We start from the raw sequence: 18,694 nt of genomic DNA, 5'->3' as shown, positions 1-18,694 counted from the left end.
GAGGAACCTAAGCCGAACCAGAAGGGGCAACAGACTAGAAAGAGTTGTACCGAGAGCTGAAAACCAGAAGAGGCAAGACTGAAGAAGAAGAGGTAGGACCGAACTTGAGGATTCCTTAGAATCTCTCAGCCTTGCCAAAGCAGAAGGCATTACTTCGAACTAGCTACTTACCTTGACGCGTCGTTCGAGTATCGCACTATTCCTCAAAGATGGGGGGCATGGGGTAGAAGTCGTCATAACTGAATGAGCAGAACATTTTGCGTGGAGGCGAAAGTTGCTTAACGGTCTCGCCGGCAAAACAAGAGGGGGGGTCTACTTTCTCCTTGACAGAATACGAAGACGGCTTTACATTCTCTTTGGTACAATACGACCCGTATACAGCCAGTGGAGGCGGTTGTTGAGTGATACCACCAGACATCGATGTAGCGGGCAGATCCAAGTCTGACACCGAGGCTGGTTCGATCGTAATGCAAAAGAGAGGAGCTGGTTCGAAGGCTACAGCAGAATGGTTGGGTCTCACTTGAGCAGAGGTTTGCAGATCATTGTTAAACTTACGTTCGTTAACACCCAGGATCCAGCGTGCGAATGTCTTGACTCGTCCCATGATTCCTCCCAACGAGCATGCCGATGGGTACACGTTCTAGGGAACGCCACCGGCAGAACCGATGCCCGAAGGGCGTGACGCGTTGAAGCGTGGGAGTCGACCAAACATCTTGATAGTGGTTGGTAAGAAACAGAAATACAAGTTGTATCGTGTCGTTGATGTTGTTTTGAGTTGAAATAATGGGTGTTGTCTTGATTTTTCAGCTGAATTATCAATTGCGTATGCTCAAATGTGTCTCAAATGTGAGGAATAAAATAGAAGAAATGGAAGGAAATCTGGGGGGAGGCGGCCTTTATATACTATTCTATGGACCCACTTTTATTTAGCGTGGTCAGTCATTTTCAGAGATCTGTCCTCAAAATAAATCTGTTTCTGGCATAGCGGTATTTTCCTCTGATTTGAAAGTGAGTTGGAGTTAGAGTTTGTTCTATTGAAGTATGCTGGAAAGTATGCTGGAAAGTATGCTGGAATACTAGGTATGCTTTGGGAGAAGAGATCTGACTTCAAAAGAGCCTTAGTTCCAGCCAAAAGGTTAAATACATGCAGGTGCTTTAGCACACCGAAATTTCATCCATGCATATTTAGCGTACCTTCCACAAGAACTGGTATATCTGTAAAAAGCTTATTTTTCTCATCTCACCAGGGAAGGACCTGTGTGATATATACGTACAGATAGTGGCAGGTACGCCAGAGAGGAAAGTGCGACGTGCTGTAGCCATGTATTTAAGAACATTTCTGGTTGAGGTCTGATCCTTAGACCTTCCTCTTTGAAATTTAGGTCTTTTGGACTCTTTCCACTATTATCTTGCTTATACTTAGGTTAGATGTAGGTTAGGTGTAGGCTCGTGTGTAGGTGTGTAGTTTATTTGAAGTGGGGTACGGAATCTCCCCGCGTTACTAGTCTTGAGATCTACGGGAGATCTACAGGGGTATATTATGGGGATATCCAGTGCTCTGGAACGCTAACTAATGGATCCACAAGGATGAATTCATCTCTATTAGGTTACATAGGTACCTATAATAGGAACAATATGGCAATGTGTCAAAGTCAGCATTAACTTTATTAAATCTTCCTTTCTTCTCTCTCCACACTTCTTCTTCTCTGTATCATCATCATTTCTCCAATCATCTCCCCCATGATTCTCAAACCCCTGATGCTAAGTGCCTTATGATACGAATCACTCAGTCAGCATGGCTTGTCCTTTCACAATGCAACGAGTTTCGAAGGCTCGTCCAGGCTCTAGGAGACACGGAAGACGGCAAGTGGTTCAGTGATGAGTATTTTATTCGTTTTGGCCGCGAGTGGGAGGCATGTGGTGTTTCCTGTTAGTGAAGGGTTTCTGGCGCGTCAGGTTACAGCCTAGCATTCAAGACCTTTCTCGTTCATCCATGTCAAAGGTACATAGGTCGCCCAATACTATAATAGGTCTCGTAAGGGAATGCTCCTGAACCCGTTCCATTACATATCTACCATAACTACTGTACTGCCAGTAATAATCACATGTGCAATGATCAACGGTGCCTAGTGCTCCATTTATTCTATTAAACATAAAATTCGGAGATATATCAAGCTTCATATCTTGCATATCCCCGATCTCGGGGCGAAGCGAAGATCACTGAGCATGCTACCCATGTAGAATGATGTAAGTGGATGGATCCATCACTAACAATCTAAGCTACTTCGATGCGTTCATCACCGGTATCTTCATATCTTTTATGACATAGGTACTAATAGCTGCATTGTACTACCCACTTAGCCACTTAGATAGTATTTTATAAACATAATCAAATCTTCAAATCCCTCATACTGCATCCCTTTCCAATGTATCCACCACGTTTCCGTTTGTTTGCTGCTGTGACCCCTAGTTTGGGGATCATTAGAAAGACAAAGGAAACAGAATAAAAATAAGATAAGACATCGGGAAACAAAGCTAAACAGACAACCTAAAGTCGTAGAAGAGAAGGGAAAGAGAGATACACATTTCGACACACTAGACCCGACTCGAGCTTCCAATAAAAAAAAAGCAAGATAAAGCCAAAGCCCCAAAGCCGCGATGAAAGACTACAGCTTCTTCTAAGAAGTAGCTGGGTCTTTTCCAGCCTCATCCAACTTTGCTCAGCCATCATACATATCACCCCCTATCGACTCGGCATCTAGGTAGGTAAAATACTACCTTAATACCAAAAACACCCGGCGGAAACTGCCATGTCGTCGTCAACCGAGCTCCACCGCGAATGGAACACCAAGAACCTTGGCCTCCGGCTGGGTGCCGACTTTACCAGCGCCGCGTCCGCCGCGTCCATTATCGCGCCCTTCATATCCTTCGTTGACAGGTAGGTACTCTACCCTACCTTATCCACCGTAACCTACCTACCTACCCATGCCCACCCTCTTCTTAATCCTCGCGCAAAACTAACCACATCCCCACCCCATCTCACCCCATTCAACAGAGCGATAATGGAGAACGCCTCAGGCCGGAACACCCTCTCCGCGAGCCTCAAAACCTCTCTCCGCACGCTCCTCCTGCACCCACCCCGCACCCTCTTCTCCAAGCCCGTCGCGCTCATCTTCATGCTGTACGGGGGCACCTACCTAACCGCCAACACCCTCGACACCCTGACCTCTACCTTGCGCAACCAGCCCGCCTCCCACATCACCACCGGGACCGCCAAGTTCGCCGCCTCGAGCACCGCCAACGTCGGTCTGTGCGTCTACAAAGACCAGTTCTACGTGCGCGCCTACGGGCCCCTCACCACCACCACCGTCCGCCCCGTCGCCCTGCCCAGCTACCTCCTCTTCACCCTCCGCGACTGCCTGACCATCTTCGCCTCCTTCAACGTGCCCCCGCTCCTCGGGCCCCTGCTGTCCGAGCGCATGTCCTCGTCGCTGCAGCACCACCTGAGCGGCACCACCGTCGCGCAGTTCGCCGCGCCCGCAGCCGTCCAGCTGTTCTCCACGCCCATCCACCTGCTCGGCCTCGACCTGTATAACCGCCCCACCACCACCACCACCACGGGTAGCGGTTTGGCGCGGGACCCGAGCTGGCGCTCGAGGTGGGCGCAGATCCGGAAGAACTGGGCCTCGAGCACCCTGGCGAGAATATGTCGGATCATCCCGGCGTTTGGGGTAGGCGGCACCGTGAATACAAAGGTACGGAGGAATCTTATGGAGAGGCTCGCTTGATTGCTGAGCTGCGGGCTACGATAAAAATGGGTGTGCACTGAGTGAAGAACGGTATTATAGCGTGGCGTTGCAAGGATGGCTAGGTAGGAACAGAATATGGGGCGGGTTTCCAAAGGTAACATTAATTAGGTAGTTATAGAAAATGGCCAGGTTCAACAAGGGGCCAACGAAGAGGATAGGTTAGAGCTGGGATCGGTAAAATTCACGAAGGCGGGCGACTTTGTACCTAATGGGCATGGTATATTCAAAGAAAGGCACCTATAGATGCTCTATGAGACACCAAACAGTGCCTCGATCCCTTACTACAGGAACCCAGCCCCTTTTAGAGCCTCTACTATTCTATCTGCCTCGGTAGCCTGTCGCGGTTTGTTACGATATTCTCCTGTGTCAAGAAAGTTCTCCCAAAATTTAAGCCCCTCTATACCTTCCTCGCGACAGAGAACACCCCTCTCTTCAGCCATCTCAAGCTCCTCTTCAGCAACGCCAATACTCCATCCAAACCGTTCGGCAGCGTCCTGCGCGGTAACACCGCGACCGAACACTTGCCAGTCCCAAGTAACGTCTTTCTCTGGTGGAATATCATGCAAGTCTCGAAGCCAAGCCAGTAATGCTTTAATTGTAGTCTCATCGGTTTGGTCACGACTTTGGACAACCATGACGCCGCTCTTGAACGTGCGTAGCCGAACTGGGAGTTTCAACTTACCCCATAGACGCGCAGCCTTTTCAAAGTCATTAGGACTCACTAGCTCAACACCTCCGCGAGCGCGATTGAACATCGCCCATAGGTCTACCAGACTGATGATTCCGCCGGCCTTTCTGAGCACCCCCCTGGCGTCATCTGTTAGGAACTCTGCAAGGTTTCTGGATAGTTCGGATAAATAAAGCGACTCCGATCCGGTCCCACCTCCACCGCCGACAATATCTTTGGTAGTCACGAGACCCAACTGACTGGCAGACTCGGCGAGCAGGGCATTCGCTTCAGAAGTCGCTTGTTCGGTACCACCGTTGACTTGTCGGGCGAAGGATTCTGCAAGCGCTACAATTTGTTTGGCAGATGCCATCAAGGCCTCCAGATCCTCAAAAGCACTCCCAATGACCAACTCATTATTCCTACGTCGATCTAGGCCCATCTTCTCGAGTCCAGCAATACCAGCAGTCTTGTTCCGAGTAGTACCTGTCCCTGCCCTTGATGACGGGTCTGTAGACGTGTTGCCATTTCCTCCGTTAGGAACAGGGGGTGCTTCTCGTAGGAGCCATTTACGTTGGGTCATGGAGCTCTTGAGCCGCTCATAAAATATCTTTTCCCCTCCACCCCGAAAAGACAATTTGACACTTTCGGGATTTTCTAGGCCTGTGACACTGGCTGGGTTGAGTGTTGGCCCCGGCGAGTCTGTTCTCTGTTGGTTATATGCTACCGGCATAGGGACATCGTGAGATATTAATGGCGCTCCGCATATCTCGCAAGAGAGAAGAGAGGGGTGGTTCAAGAAAGTGCAACGGGGGCATTGGAATCCATCCGATTTTGCTATTTCCGTCCTCGCTCCTTGTAATGTAGAATTTGATTCCAAGCCACCTAGGTCATCAGATGGTTGCGGAAACGGCGACTGGAGCGTCGAGTTGGAGGCCACCTGTCTACTAGTCACACTTGAAATGGAAGCTTTGAGCATATGTGTTAAGGCTGGCTTGATACCGCACGCTAGGCATGGTGGCAAAGGCGTATGCGCATTCGCGGTCGTTGGGTCGAAATTGGATGGAAGAGGATTTGGAAAGCTACATATGGTACAGATCCATGTAGCGGAGCTAGGCTGCGGCGTGCCTGTGGAGGGCGATCGAAATTGGGAATCGGATGTTGGCAAAGGTGATCCAGTACTATCACGAGAACCGGACGAGGTTGCTGCTGCTGCTCTGGATTGGAGAGATCCCTTCTTGGCTGGCTTAGGAATAAGTGTCACCTTCGCCGAGGATTTAAGGAATCCTGCCTATGGAAGGTCTTAGTAGATTAAATCAGCTTTGGTGGGAATGTACATATCATCATACGTAGAAATCATATCTCTCCAAATCTTTTAGGTCGAGAGCGACGGAATGTTTTCTAGGCTCCTGTTTGTCGACATAACATATTCGATGTGATGTTAAATAGACTTGTCCATTTTGCTGATTCGGAAGTTTGTATTTGCTTTAATTGTGAATATAGCGATTAGGATTAGTAACTCAAAAGGCAAGACAACATCTCAGGAAAAACGACGACACAAGACACAATCAATTATATTAGGAGACTCACCCCTCATAGAGCCCCACGTTGTCCTGGACAAAGAGGAGTACTTCGTCTGGGAGATAGGACGGCCTGAGGGCAGTGGTGAGGTCTATTTGTTTTAAAAACATCCGTCATGTCGTTCAATTTAAAAGTAGACGGTCGAGATATTGGAGTAATTACCAAACCAATATCGTGAACGTGAATTTGAATAAGACAAGTTTTTAGTTTTGGATAATATTTTTGAAAGTTCCGAGAGAAGTTCAACTTGAACTCAAGGTGCACTTGCCTTGGGTACCTTAGTAAATAATACGTAATACAACATAACTATGTACAATACACATAGGAAGGCATGTGGGTTCCAGGGTTCCTTCCCCAGCTGGACAGCAGGCAAGTGCACATGTGCTTGGAATGTGCACAAAAAGCACCCTAACCTAGATATGTAACCTAAGGTTAGGTTAGTTACCTTGCCTTTTTTGCTTTTCCATTTTCTTACAACAATAATTCGGTTTATTGCAACATCACTTCGACAAGATTTCGGATTATTATTCCAGCAGCATTTTAGTTCATCAAAGAAATCGTTTTATCCCGCATTGATTGCAAACGAAATCTCGGGATATTAGATTCAGATAATTCACGAAACCACATCAAGGCTAATTAGGTTCAGTCTAACGCAATTAGGTAAATTCAAATATTAATCTTGGAACTATTGGTTGCTTCTAATCAGCCAGTTGGCACGCATTTGACCGCCCTGCCGCCTGAAATATCCCCTACCCTCACTAATTCTTCCTTTCTTCCCAATTCACACATTCTAAACCTCCACACTTCACAAATTCTTCCTTTTTCCCCCTAACTCTTAATCATCGCTTTGGTCAATCGCCTTGCTTAACCACCATCTCCCATCATTTCGACTGTGAATCTATTTGTTGATCCAGTCGTATTGATAACTTTGGATGTCATTTTTCGATATTTCTCTTCTTGAAGTATCCTAATTCTCGCTCGTACGTCTACTAACCTTAATACTACTACTAAGCCGACCCTTCCTACGCTACCACCGAAATTCATCATCACCGCAACGACGATGTCTTGGGCAGCACCCCCGCCATCAAATGGCGCCCAGGCGAAGCCTTATCCTTATCAAACAGCCATGAGTAAGTCACTTATATTCATTTATTACTTGAACTTTGATGCTAACTTTCATGTCCTCTACAGACACCGCCTATACCGCAGTCCCGGTTCGTCAGGGCTTTGGTCAAGCATACCAAACTCAACCACAATATAGCTACTCTTCCCCTGCTAATACTCAACCTCCCGCAACCTCCATGACTTCTTCTGCGGATCAGCAATCTCAGCAACAAAAGTTTGATTGGCCAGATTCAGTTCGCAGCTATGTCCAACGATCTTTCCAGTCTTCCAACCTAGATCCAAGCGTATCCCGCACCGAAATGGAAGCCAAACTAAAACATATTATCCAATACACCCAGGAATGTCGAACCATGTACACCACGGACTGGAACAGCATGCCGCTCCCGCAGGTCATGATCAAGAACGAGCGACAACAGGCCTTAATGCAATCCATGACGCCTTCAACTGTATCTGAGCCAGCTACTCCTTCTTCTACCGTTGCATCGACCAACTCTAAGAAGAGAAAGTCTTCAGATCTCAGCGGATCCGATTCAAGCAGTGGCATCACAGTACCTTGGCGTAGTGCTAAAGCACTCTCATTAGGAGATCGAATCACCAAACCCTCCATGGATAGCCCTTCCTCGGCCAAAAGTAAGTTCCAGAAGAATGTTGAGAAGCGACAACGCCGCGGTGATGGTGGGTATCAGTCTACCTACCGATCTCCTAGCCCTCCGCCCTCAAATGGCCCCATTGTTGGACTGAACCAAAATTTGGAGAAACGATACCTACGCTTGACTGCCGCCCCAAAGCCGGCCGATGTCCGACCTGAGCGTATCTTATGGCAGACTCTAGATCTTCTGAAAAAGAAGTGGCGTAAGGACGGCAACTATAACTATATTTGTGACCAATTTAAGTCGCTGCGCCAGGATCTGACAGTGCAGCGTATCAAGAATAACCTAACCGTTTCCGCTTATGAAATCCATGCCCGAATTGCGTTGGAGAGGGGGGATCTTGGTGAGTATAATCAGTGTCAGACCCAGCTACGTGCCCTTTACAATTCCGGTCTGAAGGGCAGCTCTATCGAGTTCAAGGCGTATCGTATTTTGTATTTCATTCACACCGCAAATCGGACGGCGTTGAACGACGCCATCGCAGATCTAACCACAGCAGAGAAAGAAGAGCGGCCCATAAAGCATGCCTTGAGTGTGCGTTCAGCTCTGGCTCTAGGCAACTACCACAAGTTCTTCCAACTGTACCTCGACGTTCCCAATATGGGAGCATATCTTATGGATATGTTTGTCAAGCGTGAACGAGTGGCTGCATTGGCGAACATGTGTAAGGCGTAAGTTACCCACTTCACTGATTGTCGGGAAATTAGTTGCTAATACGATGAACAGGTTTAAGCCGGAGTTGAGACTCCGCTACATTACTGAAGAACTGGCTTTTGAGTCTGATGTTGAAGCCGTGCAGTTCATCATCGATCACGATGGTCAAGATCTACTCCAGGAACGACAAGATTGCATTGTCTTCCTGAGCGGCAAGGCCGGGACGCTATTCGAGACAGCTAGAGCTGAAGCGTTCCGTAGAGTCGATCTGAAAGGTCAGATCTGATTCATCGTACAGACCTCAGAAGCCTTCATCTCGTCCGTTAGGCGCATGGGACGTTTTATTACTAGTATCAGTGATTACAACAAGTCACCACGCATCTTATTCGTTGTAAACACCCTCACATCTCGACACATGCCGATTATTGATCTTGACGAGATATGTCGTATAAGATGGACGACTCTAGACACCAAAACTTGGCTCAACTTCCAAGTATATATCTCGTGATGCAAATATGCATATCTTTTTCTTTCAGTCGATTTAGTTGCCCACCGCGCACTTCTCACGGAATACCCATGCATTGACTTTTCCTTTACAGCAGGCGATCGGGTCCGGTTTTGCTTTCCTGGCTGGTAGGATCATTGATGAGGGGGGCCACTCCGGTTTCGATGGTGGCGTTAGGCGTGAGAGGTCTGGTTTGGGGTTATGGAGTTTGCCTGGATAGCAGGCGCGGTTTGCTATCAGAAAACGCTATGGATTTAGCAACTCTAGACCAAGTGGCCTAGTCAGTACTTAACCAGTATCGTGGCATTAAGGGGGTTGACATGCTTGGAGCCTACCTCGGCTATCGTAACTTCGTAAGAAGACAGCCGCAGGTAGTTGGAGAGCTAGTCACTGAATAGGTAGAGCCTTGCCAAAGGGTCAGTTTGCGAAAAGCCTGCCCTTGGTGCTGACTATCATACATTCGAGTCTTAGCATATTAATATACCTACTGCCGCCGCTTTAATGGTTCCTTTATCTTCATTCGTGGGTTGTTGTGGCAGCAGGATTGTATGTTGCCGAAACTCCTGAACCATGGCCTTTTAAACGAAGTTCTTATTAACCTATATGTGTGTATCCAGCATCAGAATCATCAGACAGCCTTCATGTCTAGTATGAGCATAAGTCACGCAGCAAGGCATCGGAATCTAGCATCTACTCGGTATTCAGCCCGCACGGGGAGAGCGGGTGCCTTGACCTCAATGTATGAGGTGAATGGTTAGCATCTATGAAAGCAGCACGACTCCTTTATTTTACCCTTCTTCTTTTTCTCGCGTAACCTCTGCAGCAGCCGCCTTCCTTTTTGTGAATAGGGGAGAGTTACCTAGGCAGATCACTCACTCACTCACTCACTCGGTCACTTACTTGGGCTTGGGCTCGAGCTCCCATTGTCGCAGCAAGATTTAGGTAGGTAGGTAGGTAGGTAGGTATCACATCTCTTTCCCTGCCGAGAAGCTGACGGAGAGTTTACCAACCTAAGACATGCAGATGCTGTGCTATCTATCCCTCTTTCCCTTGTCGCGTTCCCCGCTAGGTTAGGTAGGTAGGTAAGTAGTTTTAATCAGCTTTTACGATGTGTACGACTTTTCTAGGTAGGTAGGTAGGCAGGTTAGCTGTTTAACATCGCACACACATACATACTGTATATACGAGCGCGCGCGCAAGTTGGGCGGGTGATGGGGATGGGGGGTTAGGGGTTACCGTCGCACGGCTTGAGGCAAAGAAAGGAATTGATGCTCTCGGGGGGGGGGGACTTTTTACTTTTTTTTTTTTTTTTTTGCGCCTGGCGAATGGGCCGATTTCGTCGTGTTGGGTTGGTCGTCCGCGTCTTTCTTTTCTCTCTACGGTAACCAGTTTAGAGAAGGTCACGCAAGGGCAAGATATCTGATCTGATTGTGGAGCTTTCACATCACTTCATGTCCCCCTTTTTATTTTTTTTATTTTTCTTTTCTAGACAATCTTTTTTTTTTTTTTTTTTTTTCAATTAGGGGCGGGAATGGAAAAGGGTTCGGCTCGACTTACCTCGAGTATGTACAATCCACCTACCCCCATTTTCTGCAACATGGTTGGATCAAATACGAATCTTCGTGTTTCTCGATCGGGTTTGTGTTTTTTTCTTTTCTTTTCGGTGCTCTTGTCTGCCTATCCTATCTGGGGAGGCTACTTCAGGTGAGGCCCGGATTTGTGTTTCTGGTAGTAGTAGAAGGGAGGACTGCTGCTGCAAGGTTGAACCGTTCGGGTGGGTTAGGCGTTCATGTCGGTTACTATTTGGGAGTTGCATCTAGGTAAGGCAGAAAAAGAAAGCAAGGTGAAGGCAAGGTGAAGGCAAGGTGAGAGAGATGAGGTGAGGTGAGAAATGATCAAAAGTTTCCCCCCTCCTTCCCCTTATTGGACAATAGTCATAGTCAATATTGGGGAAAATATTGATGTGTAATATCGTGTCGCCTGATCTGATGAGCTACTGTATATCACATGCAAGGCGCGGGAAGTCCCCAGGTTAGGTAGATGATAGTATGTAAAAAAACGTAGGTCAGACAAAAAAGTATGATGCATTTTTACGAAATGCTAATGAAGACGGGCCGTCTTTTTTAGACGTCGTCATTATGTTTCAGTCCTTTCGCCCAGTTTCATGGTTAACACTTCGCTTCGGAAAGGGATGATCCGGACTTTTCACGCATGAAATATCAAGCATGAAGGATAGATATAGGTGTGCACACTAGATAAAATGAAATGGAATATAGGGGTTCGTGGCCTTTCATCTGTTGCGTTGTAGCTATCTGAACTGTTCTATCCCAAGCGCGAGTCGGTATATACACCTCGAGGGAAAATTACGTACCTAGTATATACGCAGACAATATCTATGTAAGATTCTTGGTCACGGGAAGGGAAATTTGATAAAGGTCCAAGGTCATAACATATTTATTGTCAGTTGACAAATACCCCTGAGTTCCCAGTACCTAATGAGTATTTATTAGCTTGGTATCCGGGGATATAAACCGACTTGACCCGGATCAGGTCCGGACAAGGGATGTCTTATTGCAATTATGCGTTAGTAGAACAGTCATGCAGGTTGGCCAAGTACGTCATTTGACAAGCAGATTTTTATCTCTCTCTCTTTCTTTTTTATGACCAGTATCTTCCAGGTTGGGTGGTGTGTGATAGGTATCTCGATATCAACCTTCTGACAGCATCCCCGGAAACTACGGGATTTACGCGAACGCACGACAATTTCTCCAAGAGGCGCATGTGTACCAATCTAGGTGAAACGGTATAGGAGGAAAGACGATATTTATATCACGTCCAACACAATGTCCTGCCGTCTTTTCATGTACTACTACTATGTAAGCAGGTAGGTAGCCTTGGTAAGAGTGGCTTCGAGTTGTACTGTACCTACTCTACTACCTGCATAGTTAGCAAGTATTGTATTGTATTGTATTGTATTGTACATACTATGTAAGCACTTACATGTATGCACAGACTTAATAGGTAACATGAACATGTGTAGGTTAGAAGCCTATTAAGCGCGGATAATGCTAGAACCGCGCGTAAAGGACCCGAGTCAGCTAATAGACTCCAATGTGGATGTTTCAGGGTCTCCCTGCATACTCTGCAGGTGCATATGCTTTAGTAGCGCGGCCATCCACGCAGGAGGATAGAGGATATATTGGCAAGACTGACGATAGACAATTCTTTGCTCCTTTCCTGATTTTTGGTTTCTGGCTTTATTTTTCCCTCTGTCTTCTCCTACGAAGTAAAGCCCCTGGGCATGTAGGTATCGTGTGACTTAGCTGCCACGTAATCCCGAGATCTACATAATCTGTGTATGCAGATTGATATGTATTGTAACTCGTTACTCGTTATTAGTAGAAACGGCACCGGTAACGAATTCCTGACATAGAGGTACCCACTACCTACTACGCAGTAGGACCCGAGTAGGACCAGTAGGTAGGCACAAATGTATTATCTGATGACGCATATGTAAGTCGCCATGCAAGCTGCAAGGTACGAGGTCAAAGAGATGCATATGATTTGAAAGATCTTTCCGGGCCTTGGAATATGCACAAGGAGAGACCCCCCTGACAGGATATTGACACTAACAGAAAGTTGTGGGATTCCATTTGTTTGACGTGGGAGGTTTTGATGGTTGCTTGAATCTGGTAAGCCTGAGGAAGGGCACTGTATCCATTGAGGTTAGTTGTTTGCCTCTACTATGTAACAATCATTGATGATAGTGCTACTACATTACCTAGTAGTATGTAGGTAACTAGAGTCTAGCAGCCTGTAGGTCATAGTAGGGTCGTAGGTAAGGGCCCTTGAGGATCTTGGCTTCCTGGTTATCCAAGGTCTAACCATGTATACCCAACCTGTTCGAAGTTTCATAAAGTCGATTGCTACATGTAACCGATTGTAATGTAGTACTACTACTAGTAGTAAGTAGGTAGAGTCTGGTAGAGTCTAGAAGCCCAAAGTGACTTGGTCTTGGGACCTGGTAAATCATTGATGCATGTGTACCGTACCAGATGTAGGGCAGATAATCATCATCCATGGATGCTAATTACATACTATCAATGATGTATGTAGTAGACTGTAGGTAGGGTATTTTAATGATATACCTAATGTATGTGGATCATTCGGCACCATTCAATGCGATCCCATGTGCTCGTCGGTCGATCAAGCAGATTGATTGTCAAATTGTTTGGAGCCGTGCTTTTTTGTTTTATTCTCCTAAGTACCACAAGTACCCCAAGTACCCTACCTTAGGTACATGTAGGTATGAAGTAACTACCTACTGTACCTGCAATAAATACTGTCAGCATGAACTGAAGAGAAGCGGAATGTGACGGTAGTGGGGTGAGGGGTATGCAACCTTGAAGTCTACCTAAGTTTTAGGTAGGTACAATACTAGGTACAGCATTATACCTACCTAGTAGACTGTAGTACCTAGCAGCAGGTCCTAGCTGGCACTGACGTTGAACTTTAGAGGGGCTAACTACATACATAGGTTAGCCAGTACTTTAATCTTCAAGGTGATATTCTAAAATTCAATGTTCTAAAATATTTAAGTAACTGACTACTCAATTAGTGCATACCAACATGTCTGAGCGGTTGCAAGGAGCGCTAATAATTGCCTCTATGTTCAACTGCATTTGAATAACAGGCGGGCTGCTGAACTTAGATCACAGTACACATTAATGATGTGTCTTATATTGGCATCCATGTCATGCCATGATCACTTTTGCTTAGTTATAGTGACCTTTATTTGCATACTTTACATACCCTAGGTATCATTAATTGATTGAAGATTCAATGTTTTCCATTGGTCTGGCCTTATTGATTCCTTCTTTCCTCCCTACGGTTAGTACCTAACCAGCTAGGTTACCATACTAGACAATGCTGCTGCTTTACTATGTCAGTACGTCTAAAAACACTACAACTATTTTCTAAAAACACTACACTTTCCTATTTGAGTCTAGTAATTACATGCGACACTCCACCACCTAATTTCATAACGTTTTTATCCAACTACATAATTTAAGAGTTTTGCTATGTGCACTACCATTAAGTATTGTACATCCCATAAGTCCACTAAACCTTAAAAGCCAGGGCCCGTCCAACCCATCCATCCCATCCATCCAAATAACTCTTCAGCCATATGTCGCATCACGATGCAACCAGATTCAATTGAAAGAGAATCCGGTTGCCAATTGATTGATATAGGTCTCAGATTGAAGCGATGCGTGGTCGCAAAGTTATTCAAGTAAATAGGTGGCGGAACGGGAGGCACGTGATCACCCTTAGAGCCACACTATGGGCCCTTAGCGCCCTTGGAGCCCTTAGACCCAAACCTTATTGAATAGTTTCAACCCTGAATAACTTTCCAACCACATGTCGCACCAGGATGCACCCGGGTTCAATTGAATGGTAATTCAATTGCCAATTGATTGGTACAGGTCTCGAACTGAGGCAATATGTGGTTGAAAAGTTATTGTGGTAAATGTATCGTGTAAATGTATCGTGGGAGGTCACGTGATACTACTTAGCGTAACCCCAGGGGCTTTAGGCGGCTCTAAGGGCCTTAGCGTGGCTCTAACAGCTCTTAGTGTGGCTCTAAAGGTAGTCACGTGACGCCCGGACTGCCACCTTTTTGCTTGAATAGCTCAGCGACCACCCATCGCCTCAATTTGAGACCTACATCAATCAATCGGTAATTAAATGCGCTTTCAATTGATTCCGGTTGCATCGTGCTGCGATATATGGTTGAAAGGTTATATGGATTGAATTGATGTGGGTAGCTGGGGCCGTTAGAGGCGCTAGATTAGGCCCGGATTTGAAGATTTAGGGCATGTACCGTACCTGATGGTAGTGCATATAGCAAAACTCTTAAATTATATAGTTGGATAAAAACGTTATGAAATTAGGTGGTGGAGTGTCGCATGTAATTACTAGACTCAAATAGGAAAGTGTAGTGTTTTTAGAAAATAGTTGTAGTGTTTTTAGACGTACTGTTACTATGTATATCCATAAGCGTTTCCCACTTTTGTCCACGTTTTTTTTTTCAAGTTATGGATCGCTTTAATGGCCAATGCTGTCGTCAAGCAATCATCCCCCTGTCAATCGGATCTTTTTTTCTCTTCATGTTCTTCAATTGATGTTCAATGTCCTTGAAAACACCCCGCCCTATGTACAATTGATGTACATGTACGTATTAACAGTATCGGATTATGTATGTACTTTATGTACGTACCTACATGGATATGTACTGATAACATTGGAGTACCTATCCAGGTCTGGTAGTCCCATCCCCAAAAAAGCAGAGCACATCAATAATTGTATGTACCTGCCTACATAGTGTACATACATAGTAGCATTCCTGCCAGCATTTTGGTTCAGTTTGGCTCGGTTTGGCTCAGTTTGGTTCAGTTTGGTTCAGGTGTTGTGAGCAATGCAAAGCAGGGGCGTCTCCATCGAGGGAAAGGACCACTCGTAACCCCAGGACGCACATACCCATGGAGTAAAGTAGGTACTCTGCCAATCCACTAACACCCAACTCAATTTATCCCACTTTTTCTGGACAGTTTCCACCCTCTTCTCTAAGCCAGTCATCCATGTCCCCCCCCCAATCCTGGTAAAGCGCAATCAGTCGCTGCAAAAAAGTCAACCAGTCTAGTCCCTCTGGTCCCTCTGGTCCCTCTAGTCCCTTTCCCACCACTCCATCCTTTGTTCCTTCTGACCTCCCCCAATCTCTTAAGACCCCGTCGAAAAACTACACAGTACTCCTACCATCGACACCTAGGACGATAAGGCGACCATTACATTGGCGACTAGAACACCATACCATTACCACTTGTTAATCTGGAAGCGGACAAGTCTGTGTCTTCGTTACTATATCTACGTATCCGCTCCGCTAAGACAATTGATACCCGACATAATCGTGGCTGCGTTAGGAGTGAATAAAGGAAAGGAACGAGTGCTAGAAGAACATTGAAAGGAAACACTGAGTATTCAAGAAGGGACGCTTATAAGGTCGATAGTACTGTTGGCTACCATTTTCGGTCTAGAAAAAGGAGACAATCGCCATTACTTTTTTTTTTCCTTCTATCGACTTGTTATTTGGTTGACAAGGGCTGTTTGAGAAAAGAAAGAGAGTGAGAGTGAGAGAGAGAAAGGGCCAAAGCTTGGAAATTACGATTATTATTTTTATCCTCATTTGCTTCCTCCCCCGAAAAGTCTCACCTTGACACACCTCCATTCGACTTCGAACGTTTTATCTTGTCGCCTAAACTCCAACGACGACCTCAACTTTTTCTTCTTCTTCGCTTCGCGCCCATCGCACACGTTGTCGCACTGATCCAGACCTGCCGTTGAACAGGACCGCCAAGTACCGCTGCCTTGGTGTAGCCGTGCCTGAGCCTCGGGGATAGTCAGTCTGCCGTTTCTGGCCCTGCGCCCGCTCCTCTTTGGAATCCTCTTTCGCGCCTCCGCTTCCTTCTCACCTGATATCATTTAACCCACAAACTTCCGAATCTGTACAACAATGAAGGTGCGCCATTAAACCTAGGAGCCCCCTCTTCCATTTGTCTTGAATCGCTCCACTGTTACTCTTTGCTTTTTTCAAGAAACATGTCTATACACACCAGTCGCAACAATGTCGCGAACCCATTTCAATCGCGACCAGGTCACAGCCGGTGATACTCTTGCTAATATTATGCGCACTATACAGGCCCTCAGAAGATCTATTAAAGGCGACAAGGATAAACCTCAGGTGTCTATCGCACCTAAATCCGCCGTCGCTATCGTTCCCCCGAAAAAGGTCAGTGTTCTGTGTCTTTCGGTGTTGTATTTCTGGTTCTCGGTCAACTTGACCCGCTTTTCATCACATATGGTGCGATGCTAATGCCCGAGACATTCGCAGGTTATTCGAGCTCTCTACGATTATGAAGCGACATCCGATCAGGAATTAAGTTTCTCTCGCGGCGATTTTTTCCATGTTATTGGCCGCGAAGATGATTCCGACTGGTACGAAGCCTGCAATCCAGCTCTTCCTGATGCTCGCGGTCTTGTTCCGGTAGCATTCTTCCAAGCTCTTGGACGTACCGAAAGGGACAGTGGCCAATCTGACCCCGGCCATCCATTAGCACCCAAGAAGGATGATCACGATTCCGGCTTCTCCGAGACTAACACATCAACTGTCCCCGCAACTCCAGCACTTAGTCACCGTAGCTCTAAGTCGGTTAGCAAGAATGGCGCCATGGTGTATGGGATAGTCATGTACGACTTCGAGGCAGAGAGGGCCGACGAGCTGGAAGCGAAAGCCGGTGAGGCGATCATTGTGATCGCGCAATCTAACCCAGAATGGTTTGTTGCGAAGCCAATTGGTCGCCTTGGTGGTCCCGGTCTTATTCCTGTCTCGTTTGTGGAAATTCGAGATATGTCAACCAATACAGCCGTACCGAATCCCCAGGATGCTGTGAGACGAGCTGGAATACCAAAGGTGGAAGAATGGAAGAAAATGGCGGCCGATTACAAGAATAGTAGCATCACGTTAGGCAAATTCGAGGGAGGTCAGCACCCAGGTTTGGAACAAGGCATGGAGCGCATGAGCATTCAACAAGGTGGAATGCGCCAGAGCCAGCAGCAGAGCACTTCGCCGGTAAGCCAACGTTAATCACTGACCCTGCTTGCAAATTGGCATAGGCTAACCTGAAATTTCTAGCAACAGCAATTCAGCGGATACCAACAACAGACCCAGCAACAGCAGCAGCAGCAGCGAAATACGATGCAACAGAACCAATATGCCTCCAAATCTACCTCACAGTTATATGCCCCTATTTCGGCTCGTATACCACGATACTGCTTTGCCGAAGAGAAATATTGGTTCGTAATCGAGGCAACTCTGGAAGATGGCCGACACTGGGAGCTTTCGCGCTATTACGAAGATTTTTATGACTTTCAAATTGCCCTTCTCACGGAATTCCCGGCCGAGGCTGGTAATACGGGAACTCAGAAGCGGACGCTACCGTATATGCCCGGCCCCGTTAATTACGTGACCGATGCGATCACGGAGGCGCGATTGCATAATCTAGATGCATATGTGAAGAATTTATTAGGACAGCCGCCATATATCTCCAAATGTAATCTGGTAAAGCAATTTTTTGCGCCACGGGAAGGCGACTACGAGATTGACCCTCCTTCTAATGGAGACGAATATAGACTATCTGGCGGGTCACGTTCTTCTGTCGATTCGCCTAGGGATGGCAATTCTCGACAGTCCTCTAGGAACAATCTTAACGGAAACGGATATTCAGGATTATCAGCGGCCCCTAGACAGATGCAGAACGGGCAATCGCAGATGACCCGGCAAGCGTCGTCGCTTTCCCAGCCGTCACAGACATCATTATCGCCAGGGATGACCCAAGGACAGCAGTCTTTCAAGGTCAAACTACACTTCAACGACGATACGTTCCTAATCCGCGTGCCCTCCGATATTAACTTCCAGCAACTATTCGAAAGAATTAAGGAACGGACCAAAGTGTCCGGCGCAGACCAAATTCAACTTTCCTACCGAGACGAGCAGAGTGGCGATAAGCTCAGCCTACTGAGCAACAACGACCTTAATTATGCCCTGGAGCACAATGAGAAGCTTGTCGTTTTCGTTGATCAAGTATAG

The 18,694-nt window shown here is 46.5% G+C and overlaps 5 protein-coding genes across 5 annotated transcripts; 4 read left to right on the top strand and 1 right to left on the bottom strand.

Moving 5' to 3' along the window:
- The first annotated feature begins 2,326 nt into the window (after positions 1-2,326).
- On the top strand, positions 2,327-4,005 carry GGS25DRAFT_470370 (uncharacterized protein). The gene is made up of 2 exons (XM_049259235.1): positions 2,327-2,938; positions 3,056-4,005. Exons 1-2 carry the CDS (start codon positions 2,811-2,813, stop codon positions 3,786-3,788), a joined length of 861 nt encoding a protein of 286 aa, XP_049121449.1. The 5' UTR covers positions 2,327-2,810; the 3' UTR covers positions 3,789-4,005.
- GGS25DRAFT_34515 (Vps36-domain-containing protein) lies at positions 3,940-6,431 on the bottom strand. The gene is made up of 3 exons (XM_049257995.1): positions 6,067-6,431; positions 5,826-5,961; positions 3,940-5,767 (listed from the first exon to the last, which is right to left on the bottom strand). Exons 1-3 carry the CDS (start codon positions 6,165-6,167, stop codon positions 4,091-4,093), a joined length of 1,914 nt encoding a protein of 637 aa, XP_049121448.1. The 5' UTR covers positions 6,168-6,431; the 3' UTR covers positions 3,940-4,090.
- Positions 6,432-6,834: 403 nt separating this feature from the next.
- Positions 6,835-9,487, top strand: GGS25DRAFT_470356 (SAC3/GANP/Nin1/mts3/eIF-3 p25 family-domain-containing protein). The gene is made up of 3 exons (XM_049259234.1): positions 6,835-7,187; positions 7,249-8,503; positions 8,559-9,487. Exons 1-3 carry the CDS (start codon positions 7,118-7,120, stop codon positions 8,770-8,772), a joined length of 1,539 nt encoding a protein of 512 aa, XP_049121447.1. The 5' UTR covers positions 6,835-7,117; the 3' UTR covers positions 8,773-9,487.
- A 794-nt stretch (positions 9,488-10,281) lies between these two features.
- GGS25DRAFT_470353 (uncharacterized protein) lies at positions 10,282-11,447 on the top strand (the record flags this gene model as incomplete). The annotated part of the gene is made up of 2 exons (XM_049259233.1): positions 10,282-10,367; positions 10,549-11,447. Coding segments are annotated over exons 1-2 (314 nt in total), but the record flags the coding sequence as incomplete, so codon positions are not given.
- Positions 11,448-16,732: 5,285 nt separating this feature from the next.
- Positions 16,733-18,694, top strand: GGS25DRAFT_512426 (scd2/ral3; the record flags this gene model as incomplete). Its single annotated transcript, XM_049262790.1, has 3 exons — positions 16,733-16,837; positions 16,940-17,677; positions 17,747-18,694. The coding sequence occupies 3 exons, from the start codon at positions 16,733-16,735 to the stop codon at positions 18,692-18,694; spliced, it is 1,791 nt and encodes a 596-aa protein (XP_049121445.1).

The sequence above is a fragment of the Hypoxylon fragiforme genome, assembly GCF_022984875.1.
Source record: "Hypoxylon fragiforme strain CBS 206.31 chromosome Unknown GGS25scaffold_1, whole genome shotgun sequence".
Classification (NCBI taxonomy): Eukaryota; Fungi; Ascomycota; class Sordariomycetes; order Xylariales; family Hypoxylaceae; genus Hypoxylon; species Hypoxylon fragiforme.
Note: the sequence above shows the minus strand (reverse complement) of the source record. Positions and strands in the feature narration are given on the sequence as shown.